This window comes from Gasterosteus aculeatus, chromosome 2 (genome assembly GCF_964276395.1).
Source record: "Gasterosteus aculeatus chromosome 2, fGasAcu3.hap1.1, whole genome shotgun sequence".
NCBI lineage: Eukaryota > Metazoa > Chordata > Actinopteri > Perciformes > Gasterosteidae > Gasterosteus > Gasterosteus aculeatus.
The window spans coordinates 24,072,455-24,089,414 of NC_135689.1; the positions used below are offsets into that span (position 1 = coordinate 24,072,455).

Consider the following 16,960-nt stretch of genomic DNA (forward strand, 5'->3'; position numbering starts at 1 on the left):
TCTGAATGAGGGAAGATATCAACCAAATACCCTTAAAGCTAAATGTACGTATGAGATATTTACAGCTCTGTACCTTGGTGATTTCCTCCTTCTGCTTCTGGATGTTGTTGACGATCTCGAGGATCCTCTGCGTGTACGCGGAGCGGGACGCGTCCTGAGGAAGATTCTCCAACTCCGTTACCTAAGTCAGAAAAGAGGGGACACCACACCAACAGTCAAACACACGTTCGGCACACTGAGCAGTGCTGAAACACACCTGATCATGCTGCCCAGCTACACGCCCGTGTAAAGATGTAAGGAAATACACCTGTGCTAAGAAGATGAACTAAAAACTTTCAAAAGAACGTGAATTCAGTTGATTACCAGTTGTTTGTAGATTTCTTCCTTCCTTTTGGCCTCCTCTGTAGACACACGGATCTTATCATGCAGAGACTTCATTTCAGACAGCTTCCTGGACGACTCCAGCTGAGGAAAATGGAGACCAGTGATCAGAAACACGAGTGTTTCCGCTGGAGCCGATGAAGATGCCGCTTACATCTTGGTTGCTGCAGATCTCTTTGAGTCTGCGGTGCTCGTCGATGAGTGGAGCGCGGTGCTTCTCCCACTGAGAGGCCAGGTTCACCACTCGATTGGCGCTGGCCTCCACCAGCGCCTGGAGGAACAAACAAGCACACACACGTTTCCACTGCGTCCTGCTGGCTTTGATAAGCGGCCTCCAGCCGGCGGCCGTCTCACCTGAAGCTTCAGTAGGTTGTTGCCTGCGTCTGGCAGCAAGTCGATCGTTTTCTTCTTCAGCTGCATCTTCTCCTCGTTTTCAGAGTTACCGAGCTCTCTCTGCTTCAGCTCGTCCAACACCTGGAGATAAAAACAGTCACATGGGAGAGGCAATACCCAAATGCATCAGTGCAAAGTCCTCTCGCTTACAGAAACACTAGCCCAAAGTCTAAAACACACACTTCCCTCCTGCTTGTTGTGCAATTTATCAGATTATTTTGTTTTTGAGCTGCACTTTCTCTGCCACAATGGAACCAGATGGCTCGCAACCGTTCAAAGTGCTCAAAGTGCCCAAAAAAGATATGGAAAACTCAACAGCAACGTCTTTGTTCTTTTCTTACTCAAGAGAATCCAGATTTTATTATTTATTCCTCAGTTTCATGTAGGAACTGTTCTCTGTAATCACAATTTCTACATAAAGCAGCTCGACAACAGGTCGACCAGCTGTGGTTTGTATTTGGTGCACCTGGTTGTCTACGTCGTTGCTTGTCTGCGTGTGCTACCTGTGCATTAGTGACCCTCATGTGCTTCATGTCTGCGGCTAGCTCTTCAAATTCACTGCAGAGGTGCTGGAACTGCTGCTGGAGGGAAAGCTGCTCCTCCTGCTGACGGAGCTGGACATCACTCTCAGACTGGTGGCCAGCAGGGACGGAGGGGCCGGTCACTGCTGCAGCCGGCTGCTGGACAGACAAACGGCAGTGGAAAGGATGAAGAACATGCTGTATGAAAACGGACGGCACAGGTTTTTCACTTCTACTTCTTTACGCGACATTGCATTAAGCATATTCTGTGTTTCCTCACCTGTGTGAAGGTGAATTTCTGTGTGTGGGTGAAGTTGCTGCCCTTGGCCAGGATGTGGTCGGAGGGGGTGGAGCCTCTAAAGGCCTGCAGTAGGTCCGACAGGTCCGAGGTGGAGCGAGGACCAAAGTCCCCTTCAGCAGAGGGCAGCGCAGCAGAATGCAGCTGCTCCTCGACCCGTTTACGCAGCCGGATCAGTTTCCTGGAGCGATACTCCTGTTCCACGACCAGACAAACGCATCAAACAGGCACTACAGCTTCTATCTTATATATATATATATATCTTATAACGGGTTCACGTCTACGACCTCTACAGTGTTTTCACTACCAGATACCAAAGCACACAATGTGTGGTCACGTTAATAATAGTGCAATATTGACAAGACCATTTCATTTTTCATTTAATAATACAGTTGATATCGAGATACAGTGGAGGAAAGATGATTGATTTTTACAGGTTTCCCACTGTCTAATTGTAAGCAGCACAGCGGAAACGCACAAAGCTCGTACCTGAGGTGTGAGACGAGACAAAAGTCCCTGACTGTTCCACTCGTTGTCCCACTCCTGAGCAGCACTCAGCTCGGCCGCGTGCTGCTCCAGTATGGACGCCACCACAGAGGCATGATGGGAAGGCTGGGCGGTCACAGGGGGAAGGATTTCTCGCTGGTAGTCCTGTACCTCTGAAATGACACAGACAGACACACAAACTGAAGAAGTGAACAGCAACATGTGTGAGGCATTGTCAGCTAAAGGCCGCCGCGTGTTTCTGTGTCTTTACGCGTCGACGCGCTGGTTTCACTTCCTGGTTGTAAAGTCCTGCGTGTGTTGCAGAGCGATTCACCTCCAGAACAACAGGTGGAGTCACGTGTTCTGTTGAAGACGACCTGGAGAGTCACGTCTTTGTGTGTGGAAGTCGTTGGTGGCTTTATTTATGTATCATAGACTTTATTGCCCCGTGCATCCACCCTGCTGCTTCTCATCAAGGACATATACGCATAAACTAGGCTTTAGTCTTCAACGCTGTGCTCTCTCCCTGCATTCACGAAACAATGCACTCATGTCAGCTCACATTGCTTCTTTCTTCATTTAAACCACTGACGAGTATGAAACTAATACTAACTAACATATTATCATTATAGGAGTTCATTAAAGCTGCAATAATAGATTTTGTCCATCTGCAAATATTTAATTTGCCAACAGTGAAGGGAAAGACAAATAATGCTGGTACAGTAGCAACCTGTCAATCAACCTATCCTCTAGCATAGCCCCCCGAAGGCATACCCTGCTTCATAGTTGGACTGTAAATAGCTGTTTTTAACATACAGGGATACATTTGAAGAGCTGCATGTTTTGGCGCCTCCACGTGGCTTCAGTGAAATCTCTGCAGTAGGAGACCCACCTCTCAGCGGATCCTTTCCTGGGCCTTTAGAGCAGTGTGGCAAACTGAGAGGTTGGGCATGGAAGCAGTGCAGAGCCACGGGACTCTGAAGAGGGAAGAAGGTCAAGAGCTGGTCAGAAAGCAACAGACTCTCTCTTACGGTTACGTGTTATATTAAACAAGCTAATAACATGGATCCCTGGGAATGTCCCGTCCTAGACGCTTCCTACTGATTATATGCAGATAAGTAAATGCAAGTTTCACTTTGGTCTTGTATAGCATTAATACCAATATAAAAATGAGCTTTAGAAGAAATCATGCATTAGCGCTCTCTGTGGTTTGCAAATATTCATTATTATATTCATAGTAAATGTTTTAATCATACATTTTAGAGTGAGGAAGTTGTTTAGCATAATAAATATGCCAAGCTGTATATGTGCTTTGAGAAATGCCTACCTGTGTTTCAGCGTGCAGGGGCAGCCGGCAGTTGGGAGGCAGCCAGGGAACGGCCAGCTGAGCTTTAATGGCAGCAGCGACGGCTCTCTGAAGGACCACCGATTTACCTGCAGAAAGACGCTCTGGATGGAAACATTCCTGATCGGGCCCACATTCGTACAGCGGAAACAACATTTCCTAATTTCAATGTGATCGTTACACTTTACCTTCATGGTACAATGGTGTCAACGTTTAGACCCATCCACCAGGTTTTGTTAACCCCCCCACAAAGGGTACAAAAGCAGCTTACTTGTTTAGCTGCCATCTTCGTTTGGGTGGAGGGGGTCAAACTCTACTTTAGGATCATGACTCACACTCAAGTTCAACAACCATTGAGCGAATACTTGATTCTGTTATATATTCAGGATGCAAAGCAGGAGTATTCATCTGTGTGTAACAACCCAAGCACTCTACTTATGGAAGATTGTTGTACCTGTCGGCTGGTCTGAGGCCTCTGCCCTCTCTCTGGGCAGCTTCTCCACCAGGAACATGAGCAGGGACCGGATCTCTGGCTCATTGCTGTATAGAAAAGTCTGGTAGCCAATCTCTCCTTTATAACCAATGTCCTGCAACCCAATAGTTTGACATACAAGGAACTGCTGAGGAAATACAGGCAGTGATTTGGTGATTTCATGGAGCTGCTACTTATAAGGACACATCTGGACTTTGCCCACAACTATCCATACTTCCAAATAAGTAACCTTAAGAGTCCTGGAAAGTGGAAACCAATAAAACAAATCGTACATTTTCTGGCCGTACGTAGTCTGTCACTATAACAGCCCGAGCTTCTGGTTAAAACGGATTCAAGGAGCCAGAGAAAGACGTTTGTCTGTTTAAATCTACCTTAGAGGGAACGCTGGGTGGATTCAGAGGGGCATCTATGACATTGAGCACAAGATGTGAGAGTGCTTAGTGAAGCTGAACGGACTGAGCCTGATGAGACTCCTCTCACCGTGTCGGTATCATGTTATGTTACATGTATAGTGATGGCTGTGAATGGATCAACAAATCAAAAATAGATACAGCGCATTGGAGAAGGAATTGCTTGGTAGCCTAGAAACTAGGGGTGTAACGATTCGTTTTAACAACGATTGGATTCGATTCATGGACGATCTGGGTTCATTTAGAACAATTCGATTCAGTGACTTGAAATCGATTCAGTAACTTTACTGGACAGTGCAGGCAAAGTTTCTGAGATCCCTGTTGTTTCTTGTAAGGAAATCAGGTTTAAATTAATTATGGATATTATAAACAAGATAATGGCAAATGTATTAACCTTTTATTTGAATCAAGTGCAATTTTCAATGTAAACATGACACAATAATTACACAATGTTTGGATCAATTCACAGACAAGGTGTGTTGTTGTTCAGAGTTTATCGCGGCTCCCGCTGCGAACTGATGACGTCACAGACAGGCAGACTGAATCCAGTAACGTTTAACGTGTCTAAAGTGCTAACAAACAAACAAACAAACACACATCCATGCCGTTTTTGTACTTAAATCCAATGTGCAGTTTCCAAGTATCGATACAATCGATTAATTACCATTTCAATCTATTTGTAATCGATATATGTCGCCCTGAATGCCGATTTGCGGAGCACAGATCGATTCAGTTGGATCGCAGGAATATAAATCGATGAATCGATTCAGTGAATGAATCGTTACACCCCTACTAGAAACGCATCCAAAAAGGTTCCCCTGTTCGCCCCTTAGTGGCTTAGACCACACTGGATGGAGTTACAACCATTACAGTTTTTATTGAACATATGTTTAAAAAAAAAAAAACCTAAGCTCTAATCATCAAGTGGAGCTTAGATCCAATAATCTAAGCTCCACTTCATTACTTTTTACCAACCACATTTCAAAGTCTTCCTCTGTAGATGTAGTTTGCTCAGCTGTCACTTACAACCAACTTTAGTTCATCTCGAGTGAAATTAGATGCGGCTGAAAGCTCAAGAACAACCCAGTAAGTGGACTTTGAGGTCGGAAACCAACAGATTCTCGTCTTAAGTGGCAGTCTGTGGCAGTCTGTGGCAGTCTTTCCCAGTCAGTGTGATGGCATAATTGGAATCTTTGCTTAGTGGGACTATGATATCTTTCGGGGGGAGGTGCTATTATCCCAATATACATGGCAGTGAATAAATCCAATCATTGGCCGAAAGCATCCGATACGATAGGTGGCGCTGTTTTCATTACAACTAGTTGTGATACAGCCATTTCCGCTTGACCGCTACCAACAACAACAACAACATCAACATTAGGAGAAAGATGGCGAGCGGAGAGCGAGGTGAAGCTACATCCCTCTACTGTCTGTGCATGATGTTAATAGGAGCACAGCGAATGCGAATGGCGCTATTGGCTGATTTGACAACGGAGAGAAAAGTCCAGTTCCTCATCCGACTCACCGTCACATGCCGCAATAGTCGAACTACCAACCGGATCGGATGGAGTTATCCAGGCGTGTTAGTCGGATCGTAGTCAGACCGCACAGTCGGACAAAGGTGTTTACATGAAACGGATCATCATTTCAGTCCGACTGAGCCAGTTATTGGAATCCATGTAACCACGCTGAGTGTTATTGCTCCGTAGACATCATGTCAGTCCACATGCAAAGAACTGTGTGTGTACACTATGGGGGGCAACGGTCTAACCACACAATGTACATTAAACCTCCAGCTGAGCTCAGCGTATGGGAGCATCCTTCTGTTCTGGTTCACACCGTCACCAAAGGGTCTGATGGCGTGTGGCCCACTGGGGTCGGAGGTGTCTCACCTGACAGGCCTGCGCCAGGCTCGTGCCCACCCTGAAGCGGGCAGACATGCCCGGAGGGAGGGATGTGGGCAGCGGGCTGCCCAGGCCCGGATCGATCACCCGGATGCATCGGACCACCGCCTCCACGATGAGCTCGCCGGTGAGGTGTTTGACGCTGGCCGTGTCCTCGCTCACCTCCCTGCGGGTCGCACATTGCGCGGGTTCAACCTTTGCCTCGAACAACTGGCGTCATGTGATGGACGTGACGTTTCATGGACGCGCATTGCTAACTGACACACGCATTAATAGGTCAATTCAACCACTCGCGTTGTACACGAGAGACGTTAATACGAGCTTGCTGGTACTTACGTGCCGACTTGTTTGAGGGCGTGAATCAGAATTTTGTCAACTTCCTCCATCGCCGAAGTTTCTCTGTGGGTGTCAACGTTAGCTAACGGACAGGACTCTGACGGAACATCTGGTGCCAGCGAGGCTACGTGTTAACACAGAGTTAGCTAATAGCCGTGAAAGCAGGCTACAAAACTAGCATTTCATCTTCTGTTAGCTAATTCAGGAACGAGCTAAGAGTTACTTCTTAATGACCGAGGCTGCCCCCCGACTTCACTCACACGACCCACGACGCGCCTCCGCCGCGGCAGCGTCGCTGCACACAAGCGTTTGGTAAAATGGCCATTTCAGCGTTTCATAGAAAAGGACCGTGACCGAAGCAGAGCCGTCTGTCTGCTGGAAACTAATCTGACATTTGAGTGGCTTCTTCAGAGGGGAAATGAAGTAATAAGGGAACCGAGCCGTGGTGCGCTGGGAGGTAGAGTTGTATCTTCATGTATTCTCAGGCAGAACAAGTGAAAACCGAGCCATCTAGAACCACACTTCCCACCATGCACCGGGAGTGGCTATCTCGTGACCGGAAGACGCTGGAAGGCTTCCGGGTGGAGTGGATGGGATTGCGACCAAATGGGATTCATTCACAGCAATTGACACGAAGTAAACAAAATCACATCAGTTGTATATTCTGTAATCACTTTTTGTCCTGTTACTTCCCCATTTTTTATATTTAAAACTAGGTTAATGTAAACGCTTTATGAAATGTTTTCCTTCTTCTTCTTCTTCTTCTTATAATTATTATTATTTCCTGCTGTGTTGTTTGTCTTGTTGTCCATTGTCTCATTGTCTTAATGTACAATGTTATCCAAGTAAGTGTTCCTGATTCCTGATTCTGTCAAACTCTGCGTAGTACTGTGTGAAGCACAGGGGGTCCATCCTCTGAAGTCAATTAGTATTTAAATCTAGTAGTGGTGGGGGTAGAAATAAGCATTCCCTAATGGCAATTGGTCGTGGCGAACGCTCTGCTGCCCACAAATGTCTCACGTCTCTGCCAATTGTTGTCTACGGCAGAGGTCTTCAACAGGGGGTCTGCGACCCTCAGAGTGTCCGTGGAGGTACTGCACAAATTTAAATGTCTTCAGAATCAGAATTGTATTTATCATTTATTCATTAAATATAACATGAATCAGATCGCGTTTATGCTCACGTCTGAAGAGCGCAAAGCTCCAAACTCCGGTTTGGTCCACCATCTGCTTGGTCCAAGCAGGGTCCCTGCTCCATCTCGCCATCAGTTTGGGGGTCCTTGGCCTGAAAAACGCTGAAGACCCCTGGTCTACGGAGTTTGACTTCCCAGCCGCTACCTCGGAGATTTTAGATTTCAGAACTTTCCTCAAGGCTTCCAACCACCCACCGTTCAAATAGAGAGAGGCTTCATGCTTCACCTTTTACACATTTATTTCTATTTCTCTTTTAATATATATGTATGTGTATATATATATATATATATATATATATATATATATATATATATATATATATATATATATGTATGTATGGATTTTTTGAAAGCAGTACTACAGATGTAAACACTTCTTTCAGCATGGATGTGGTGGTGAGGTGGGGGCGGGATCAACGCATGTCCAGCAGGTGGCGGTAGTGCAGCTGTGAACCGTCCGTCAAATCAAAGAAGAAGAAGATCACGAAACACAGGCGACACGGCTGGTGCCACCGCTGCCCATCATGTCGGTGTAGAAGGAAAACAAAACCCGCGACAGCCTCCCTGCTGCCAAAAGGAGTCTACAGAATGGCCGGAGGAGAGGAGGAGAGAGGGGTGGTCCGTGTCAAAGTCAAGGTAGGGGATGATGGTTTAACCAACAGCCCGGTGACGTCCGGTAGCTGAAGACAGACCGTCTGGTCCGAGGCTTCCAGCGCGCAACAAGACGTGTTGTTTATCGACAGCGGTTGTTGTCACCATCATCATTCATCCCATTCGTCGCTTTATCTGCCCCCTAATTTCACATCAGCGGCTAATTACAACTGACACTGGTACCTTCAAAGCCCGAATAGAACACAGTATCCAGAACGAGCCTTACGCTAGACCGATAGCAGCTGACGTCACCTGTCTGCTCAGCAAACGCGTGCGTGCGTGCACTGCGTGACGTCACATGCCTGAAGAAAAAGCCTTTTGTGCCTTCTATTTCACTGAACTTTTACCTGCTTGATTGCTTTATTTATATATATATATATATATATATATATATATATATATATATATATATATATATATATATATAACGTGTAGAAAGGAGATTTTCCTTCAATGAGTGGCTCATTGATCCTGAGACCGACGAGGTCACATGTGGACCGGTTGTAAAGCCTTTGGACAATATAAAACATCCTTTTGTTATCATGTTTATTTCAACCACCAAACCCATTCCTGCAGTAAAGAGCCAGCATGTTTTCATTGTGTAGTGCACATTAAGAATGGCTCAATATTGCTGCATGCTGTTGTCCTTCTTCTAACTGCCAACATGGTCTATTTTGTTTACACCCCCAACATGTTTTCCCACAGTATCCTGATTATTTGCGATATTGTATTTCTCAGAAATGTGATGGCGTGCTTCCTGTGGAATTCCGCTCCTTTGCTGTTGATCCCCAGATCACATCACTGGAGGTTCTGCAGCACATCCTCATCAGAGCCTTCGATCTGAACGGGTAAAAACCATCCCCTCGCTCACCTGTGGCACAGACACGTTACGTGTGCGTCATTTGCCTGTTTTTTGTCTTTCAAACCAGGAGGCGTAATTTCGGCATCAGCTACTTGTCTCGAGATCGGAGCGAAGCTGAAATGTTTCAGTCGCTGCTGTCCGACGGGGATTTGGATGTGGCATTTGTCAGTGCTGCCAAACCACATCTGCAGCTCAAGATGGACATAAAACCTTCAGAAGACAGTAAGAACCCCGCTGGTCCTTGAGGCAAGCGTGAAGTGAAATATGCTAAACCAAATAAATAAATCCAAAGTTTATCCAACGGTGATGTTATACTCACTGCCTCCCAACGGCTCGCCAAGTGTAAAACGGAGAGCTGCTGGAGTCCACAAATATGGAAATGAGTGCATTTATGCACTTTAGTTTCCCTTGTGTCAAAGTTTGTGTTTTTGGTTAGATGCCTGGAATAAGAGACAGTGAGATCCTCCTTGTGGCGCATCACTTCTGTGATTTTAGTTGAGACGCCTGAGTACTTCTTTGTTTCTCATTCATTCAAGTTGGATTTTGCAACAAAAACCAGCAAAACCAAAGGTATCATCAGACGTGGATTTTAATTTTCTAACTTTTATATGAATAGGAATTTAAATGATAGTGAAATCAATATGTTATTTTCATTATTTTATCTGATTATGGTAAATTACTATAAAAGTATCGTGTCTGTGGTTCATCTTCACACAAGCTGAAGAGGTTTTAACGTTTTGCTCCACAGAATAAATGAGGTCAGTAAAAACCTGTGGTTTGATTGGCTGAAGCTTCGCCCGTGGTAGTAGATGGATGTTTGATTGGTAGCGTTTGAGTTGTAGAAGATGGAGGTATCCCTGAAATAAATGAATGGAGTCTGGTGTTTGTTCTTTAACTGCAGGTCCTGTCATGGAGGATTGGGACATCATAAGCCCCAAAGAGGTGATTGGCTCCGAGCAGCTCCTCGCAGAGAGGACCCGGTCTTTGGCGAATGCAGCTCTTCCATTCACCCAGTCGCTGCTTTCTCAGGTCCCGTCACCTTCTTCTTCATAGCTTCCACAGTCAGTTGGATCTTCTACCCTCTGTTGGTGCCGGTCTTAGCTGACTGGCCTGTTCCACTTATTCAGGTGGGCCGCACCTTGTCCCGATTCCAGCAAGCCTTCAGCTGGTCTTATGGCGAAGAGATCAAGCCTTTCAAGCCCCCTCTGAGCGACGCAGAGTTCCACCATTACCTGAACGGCCAGGGGCAGCTGACGCGCCCTGAGGAACTCCGACTGCGCATCTACCACGGGGGCGTTGAGCCTTCACTGCGCAAGGTACCTGTGTTCTTAATCAGCCCACAGATATCGATCTCACACAAACACGGCTGACTACGTTGAATTGATTGCGATTTCTAGTCTGCGTGTCAATTCTTTGTTCTTACTGGGTTCTAGCTGTGATTACTGGCATAGAACGTCAGTAAGAAGAGAAGCAGCATGTGCTGTAAGCAGAAAGCACATTTTCAGTAGACTTGGCCTGTTATTAATATTGTTTGTCAGAAATGCCGATATTCCTTGGAATTATTGACATGGCTTTTCCTGCACACGCAAAGCTCTACACGCATCCTTTGATAGACTACGTGATGTCCTGGTGTTGATGAGTAGAGCATCGGGTTAACCGCTGCAGTTGCTGATGTGGTGTTAGGTGGTTTGGCGGTACCTCCTGAACGTCTACCCCGACGGACTGAGTGGACAAGAACGAATGGACTACATGAAGAAGAAGACGAGGGAGTACGACCAGCTGAAGGGCGAGTGGACGGGCCGGGTCAACCACGACGACCTGGAATTCATCCGTGGCAACGTCCTGAAGGACGTCCTGAGGACAGACCGGGCTCATCCTTACTATGCCGGCTCGGAAGACAGTCCACATTTGACGGCCCTCACGGACCTGCTCACCACCTTTGCCATCACACATCCCCAGGTTTGTAGAGATGTTTGACAGTTTGTGAAGCCCCTTGTTAAAATGTCCATATGTTTCCATGATGCAGATGTTTGCAAAGAGCAGCCTCGCCAGGGGGGGAGATTTGCTTACAGCGCAGAGAAATAAGATAGTAACAATAATAACACGATACATGTAAAAATGAAGTAGTCAGCATTACTTCAAAGGCCAATTGGAAGAAATCTAAAGAAAGAACCAACTTTCATTGGATTATTTCTAACCACTCTGTGCAAAACGCCACGGGCCGAGGAAAGACGGCTAGGAGAGTTCATGAGGAGTTAGGAAAAGACAAGGTGGCGTTTAGGGAGTCTGGCTCCACTTTACTGAGCTATGTGGTTCTGATGGACAGAAGATGCATGTTGGTGACTGCAGTCTGCCCCACAAAGCATTATGAGGGCAGTAGTTCATTCATGGAGATTTGCTACATATTGAAAGCCAGTGCACATTTAGGGAAAACAATGGTCTGATTCTGGCCTCCCACCATCACAGGAACCGCTACGCATTAGCATTAATGCTGCATTTACACTTCATGCAACGCTCTTCAAAACACGGCAGGTCACTCATTGGTTCGCGAGAATCCACACCAACACATGACGGGACGTCCTGCCCTACCTCGCCACTCCGCTGACTTGAGGGCGCTCCTCGATGAAATCAACCCACTGCTTATGTGTCACAACAATAAACTAGTTCAGTTCAATTGGATTGTAAATCACAAATTGGCATTCGGGGCTTTACAATCTGTTCATGTAGCATCTGCTGTCCCAGGACCCTCACACCGGTTCCACTCCTAGCTGTCCGTGTACTGCAGTGGCAAACAAGCCAAGAAAAGAACCGGGTACTGATGGGGAGTCGAGGGGAACCATTCCACGTGGTGCAAATTCTGCAAAAAGTGCACCTACAATTTAATTATTTCACATTATCGTATCAAAAACACTCCCATGACTATGAAGAGTTTGTCATCAACAGTCAATGGCATCATTTAAGCTGAAAGACACGATGACCGTGTCCTCAAATACCCGAAGAAATAGTTTATCTGTAAATAGATGTGTGAGAGTTGACTTGTACCTGTATGTTTGCACCTCGGGGTGCGCTGGTCCTCGTGGTCTAACTGTCTGCACATTCTCAAGTAGGGGAATGTGACATGTGATCGTGTCAATGTGTTGCTTTTCAGATCTCCTACTGTCAAGGCATGAGTGACATTGCCTCTCCTATACTTGCTGTCATGGACAATGAGGCGCATGCCTTCATTTGCTTCTGTGGAATCATGAAACGCCTGGAGGGGAACTTCCGGCCCGACGGGCAACTCATGTCTGTCAAGTTCCAGCATCTGAAGCTGCTGCTGCAGTACTCTGACCCCGAGTTCTACTCCTACCTGGTGTCCCGGGGAGCCGACGACCTCTTCTTTTGTTACCGCTGGCTGCTGCTGGAGCTCAAGCGGGAGTTTGCGTTCGACGATGCTCTGAGGATGCTCGAGGTAACTTGGAGCTCTTTGCCCCCCGACCCTCCTGAAACCGAAGTGGAGCTCCAGGGGCCCCCGTCCGGCGCAGACGAGGACGAGGCGGGGGAGAAAGGCCCCGGGGGGGAGGCGGAAGAGAAGGAGAAGCAGCGTAAGCGACACATGCTGAGGCCTTCAAGAGAAGGACAAGATAATGCCGACAGCGCTGTCCTCGCAGGAACAGACCCGACAAATGTAGGCGCTGCAAACGGGAGCGAGAGGCCACAATGTGCCAATCCTCCGGTTGAGAGGAAAACCAGTTTTGGGGAGTTTAAATACTACACTGCCCGGAGTGAAGACAGTTTTCATGCGGAGGACGCGGAGCGGCCACATGGTCTCAAGTCCGTAAGAAGCGTCCCGCGGCGCCAGTCCACCGCTGACAGCGAGGAGGACACGGGAGAAAGAACGCCTCTCATTAACAACTGTACCAATGGCTTCTCCCCGACGCCGTCGCCTCCTCTCACCTCCGGTGGCCTGCCCATCCGGAAGGCTGGTCCCTCTGCCTACCCCACGTCCCCGGCTTCACCCTCCAGCTGGCCCGGTGCCTCTCCAGACTCTCCTTCAAGGTCCACGTCCCGGGCAACCACCACTGGGAGTGTGGACCTGCTGAGGACCGTCCCGAGGGCGATGACCTCCTCGGCCCAGACGCTGGGCAGCACGGGGATTAACTCGCCCACGACCCCCACAGTGAAGACAGCCGCTGCGTCTCCGACCCACAACCGGTGCCTGCTCTCTTCACCCATCTCGTCCTTCGGGAGACGGCCTTCGCTGTCTGGCAGCCGGTCGTCCCCCAGCACCGCCGCCAACACTCCCGGTTCTCTGAAAGCCGAGACCAGCAGCATCAAGCCGTGCGCCCTGCCGCCTCCGCAAGAGTTCGGCAAAGGCAATCCCTTCATGCTGTTCCTGTGCCTGTCCATCCTGCTGGAGCACCGGGACCACATCATCAAGAACAGCTTGGACTACAACGAGCTGGCCATGCACTTTGACCGCCTGGTGCGGCGCCACAACCTGAGCAGGGTGCTGCAGCGGGCCAAGGCGCTGTTTGCAGACTACTTGCAGAGCGAGGTGTGGGACTCGGAGGAGGGGGATGAGGTCAGCTCGGACTCCCCGACCTCCGCTGCCGGTGGTCCACACTCCCCGTCGTCGACCGCCTCTGCGCGGCCCGTGTACAGCCCCTCGGCGTCGCCCCCGCCATTGTCTCCCAACTCCACGTACAACCTGGCCACCACCGTAGCCTCCCCGACAGCTCAAGTCTCCCATTCTCCCACGTCCTGATTGCACCACGCTCCCCGTCCCCGTTGGAGGTGTGGACAGTTTTATAGAGCGACATCCGCATTGACTTGTGTTGTTCGTGGTCTTCTCCTTCCGTATACGCTTTAATACATATTTATATTTCCTTTAATCCCTGAAGGCGCTGTGATGCATGGAATGTTGGACCCGGTGGTTCTGCTGTCAGGCTTCTTCTAACCGTTGTTGTCTTTTTTTATGGGCTTGTTTACAAGCTCCTGTTCCGTCCAATAAGCCACACACATGTCTTAAGTCAAGTTCTGTGGGTTCTAACCCGAGTTCTTAGCAGCCGGGCAGAAGGTCATGCTAATGACAACACTTGGAGACGAGACCGGCACGCATGCTGTACCTTCCTGGCCGCCTTGACCCAGTCCGTCACCGTGAACCTTAAAGAAAGCTGCGTTGACACAACGCGGAGGGCGCTGAGGTCACATTGCTCCAATGAGACGTGTCCAGACGTTACATTAAGAATGTCCACATTAAGAAAAACACCAAATATTTAAAGGGCAACTCCTTTGGTGTTGGATGAATCCACTTCATAGACCGAGAGGCCGATTCCCACAGACGGGCTGTCTGGGGTGTAAAGGTGCTCCGTGTTCTATCCCAGGACCCGTTAGGACCCCTCAGTTCTCCCAGTTCGGCCATGGACACTCGCTCCTCATTTCAATGTGGGCTGGACCAGTTTACCATGCAGGGAAGATTGCATTATGGGAAATGGTGTATTTAGTAGGGTCTCTTGGTCTCCTAATGTCGGCTAAGCTTGGGTGCATAGTGGATGACAAATTGAACACACCTTCCCGGAGGCGGTCGGGGAACCAGGCGTCTGCTCTACTGCATCAGGACGCGTGATGCCCAGGAATGAGGGTGGAAGCGGAACGCCGTTGCCATGGCGATAAACATACCCTCCTTCGTACTGTTTGTGTTGTGCTGTAGATGAGCTGATGTGTGTTCTTTACCCTGTCATGTGTTTTATGAGCTTAATCCCATTTCTGCTGTCGCCAAAACCAAACCGTCTGTGGTTAATGTTGCTTCCATGACGACATTTAAGAGACAGCTTTCCATGATGGTTATTTTATGTTACCAAGTGCACCACGCACATGCAAACTACAACAGTAGTTAAGGAAGTACTGTGCAGTATTTCTTGCTCTGTTGGCTCAATATTCAGAGATGTATCAAATTAGCACTTTGGTTCTTGCTGTTTCCCAAAGACTGTCTGTGTGCCGTTTGCCTGAGACATGACGACACACTTCTCCTAATGGGGCAGAGCTGCTGGTAGCGCTTACCGACGCTCTCTATCAGTATAATTACTATCTTTACCATCCTCTTTTTGTGCGGTAGACTTTATAAAGAGGAATACGATGTGATGCCACTTGGCAGAAAAAAAAGGTGCGACATATTGGCAGAGAAGTGCCTCACTTGTTTAACGCCTTGGTTTCTGTTTCCGTTGGTGCTCTTCACATCTGTCTACATAGCCTGTCAGCGGGCAGATGTTCCTGCTCAATGATTGGCCGTCAGACATTGGCTTGGATGGTGTCCTGTGTCCTCCTCCGAGTGAACTGGATTGTTTCAGTGACTGCGTGCATGGTGTTCACTGCAAAGGAAGATTATTATTTATATATATAAAATATACATGAAATGATTTTGTCCTAGGAAACTAGGTATCTCTATTTTTTATGAATTTGGCCTTTTAAAAGCTTTTTTTTGTGCTTTCAAACTTGAAAATAAAACTGGCCACACATGTATCTCTAATTTATTGCACCCAAAGCAGACGTCCGTCTTTGCTCCTATCCGGTATGATCTAGTTGTACGCTGTGGTGGACACCATGCAGGCAAAGGGTCCATCTGGGAGCCGTCCTCACACAACTTGTAACACAAGAAAGCCACCAGTCAGCAACAGTGTTACTTTTTGTTTCCTTTCAAGGTCCGAAAATGTTGACAAAGCTCGGCCTTATTTTTTTTGCACTATGAAAAGTTAAATGAAGGTAGCAATGTTAAACATGAATTACGTGTCCTGAAGGAATCGTGAGCGGAGATGTGCCCCTTTGTAACTGTGCACCAGAACAAAGTGGTGAAATGTACCTAATGTCATCAAGTTGGTCTATTTGCTTTCACAGCATTGTTTACCAGCAGGACTTTGGTCCTGGTTTTGAGTGGCCTGTGTTGGACTTGCTCAGTCTGCAATGCTGAAGGGTCAACAAGTGTGATGACGCACCTCTAAATCTAAAGTAATTCTCCTGACTCTGGAAACATCCTTAGTATTAGTATTATTATTATTGTGGTTATTTTGCTTCCATTTGGCCTCCTTTTGTATATCAGTATTTAAGAATCACAAGAACTGCAGCTGGGTCACAGTTTTTCGGCGGGGGTGTACGGACGGGCGCCGTCGGTCCGCTGGTGGGACGTGCTGGCCCGTGTGCTGGGGGGCATGTCGCGGTGGGGGGACGCGGAGCTGGACTAGGAGCTAGCAACATATGCATTTACAATAAGACACATTTGTTTATATCATTAAATATGTGTGCACAAAGTTAAACCTTTTAATTCTATAACACACAACCATGTTACGGATTGTATATTGGACACAAATAAATGATAATGCAACCGATTGGGTGGGGATGATTGTGCTTTCTAACTGACTCATCGACTCTGGAGATGTGTTTAAATATTCATTTCACGTTTTCAGTTTCAATATGAAACAAAATGTCATTAACATTTGTGAATGTACACCAAAAGAGTTGAGATGATTTTGAACTGGAACAGGAAATCATCGATACTACTCGTGTTCAGTTGGTCTGTCCTCTCAGGACCTCGTGGACTCTTCGGTACTCGTTTTGGTGCTTCACTCGGTTTTGACATTTCCCAAATCATACTTTAAGCAGCAACGTTCATCACATCCCACTAAACTAAAAACGGTCAAGGGATACAAACACAG

At 47.4% G+C, this 16,960-nt stretch overlaps 2 protein-coding genes across 2 annotated transcripts in view; one reads left to right on the forward strand and one right to left on the reverse strand.

Annotated features, from left to right (window-relative positions):
• Window positions 1–7,108, reverse strand: part of ccdc22 (CCC complex scaffolding subunit CCDC22) — a gene marked incomplete in the record, with an annotated part of 8,365 nt that extends 1,257 nt beyond the window's left edge. Inside the window, 12 exon segments of the mRNA XM_078087626.1 lie at window positions 74–181; window positions 364–465; window positions 536–652; window positions 736–855; window positions 1,278–1,454; window positions 1,576–1,788; window positions 2,083–2,252; window positions 2,972–3,056; window positions 3,407–3,513; window positions 3,879–4,011; window positions 6,220–6,397; window positions 6,568–7,108. Of these exon segments, the coding sequence (XP_077943752.1) occupies window positions 74–181; window positions 364–465; window positions 536–652; window positions 736–855; window positions 1,278–1,454; window positions 1,576–1,788; window positions 2,083–2,252; window positions 2,972–3,056; window positions 3,407–3,513; window positions 3,879–4,011; window positions 6,220–6,397; window positions 6,568–6,617 (1,560 nt within the window).
• Window positions 7,109–8,142: 1,034 nt separating this feature from the next.
• tbc1d25 (TBC1 domain family, member 25) lies at window positions 8,143–16,633 on the forward strand. The gene is made up of 7 exons (XM_040193135.2): window positions 8,143–8,395; window positions 9,149–9,258; window positions 9,340–9,494; window positions 10,174–10,301; window positions 10,400–10,588; window positions 10,956–11,231; window positions 12,421–16,633. The coding sequence occupies exons 1-7, from the start codon at window positions 8,348–8,350 to the stop codon at window positions 14,017–14,019; spliced, it is 2,505 nt and encodes an 834-aa protein (XP_040049069.2). The 5' UTR covers window positions 8,143–8,347; the 3' UTR covers window positions 14,020–16,633.
• The last annotated feature ends 327 nt before the right edge of the window (window positions 16,634–16,960 follow it).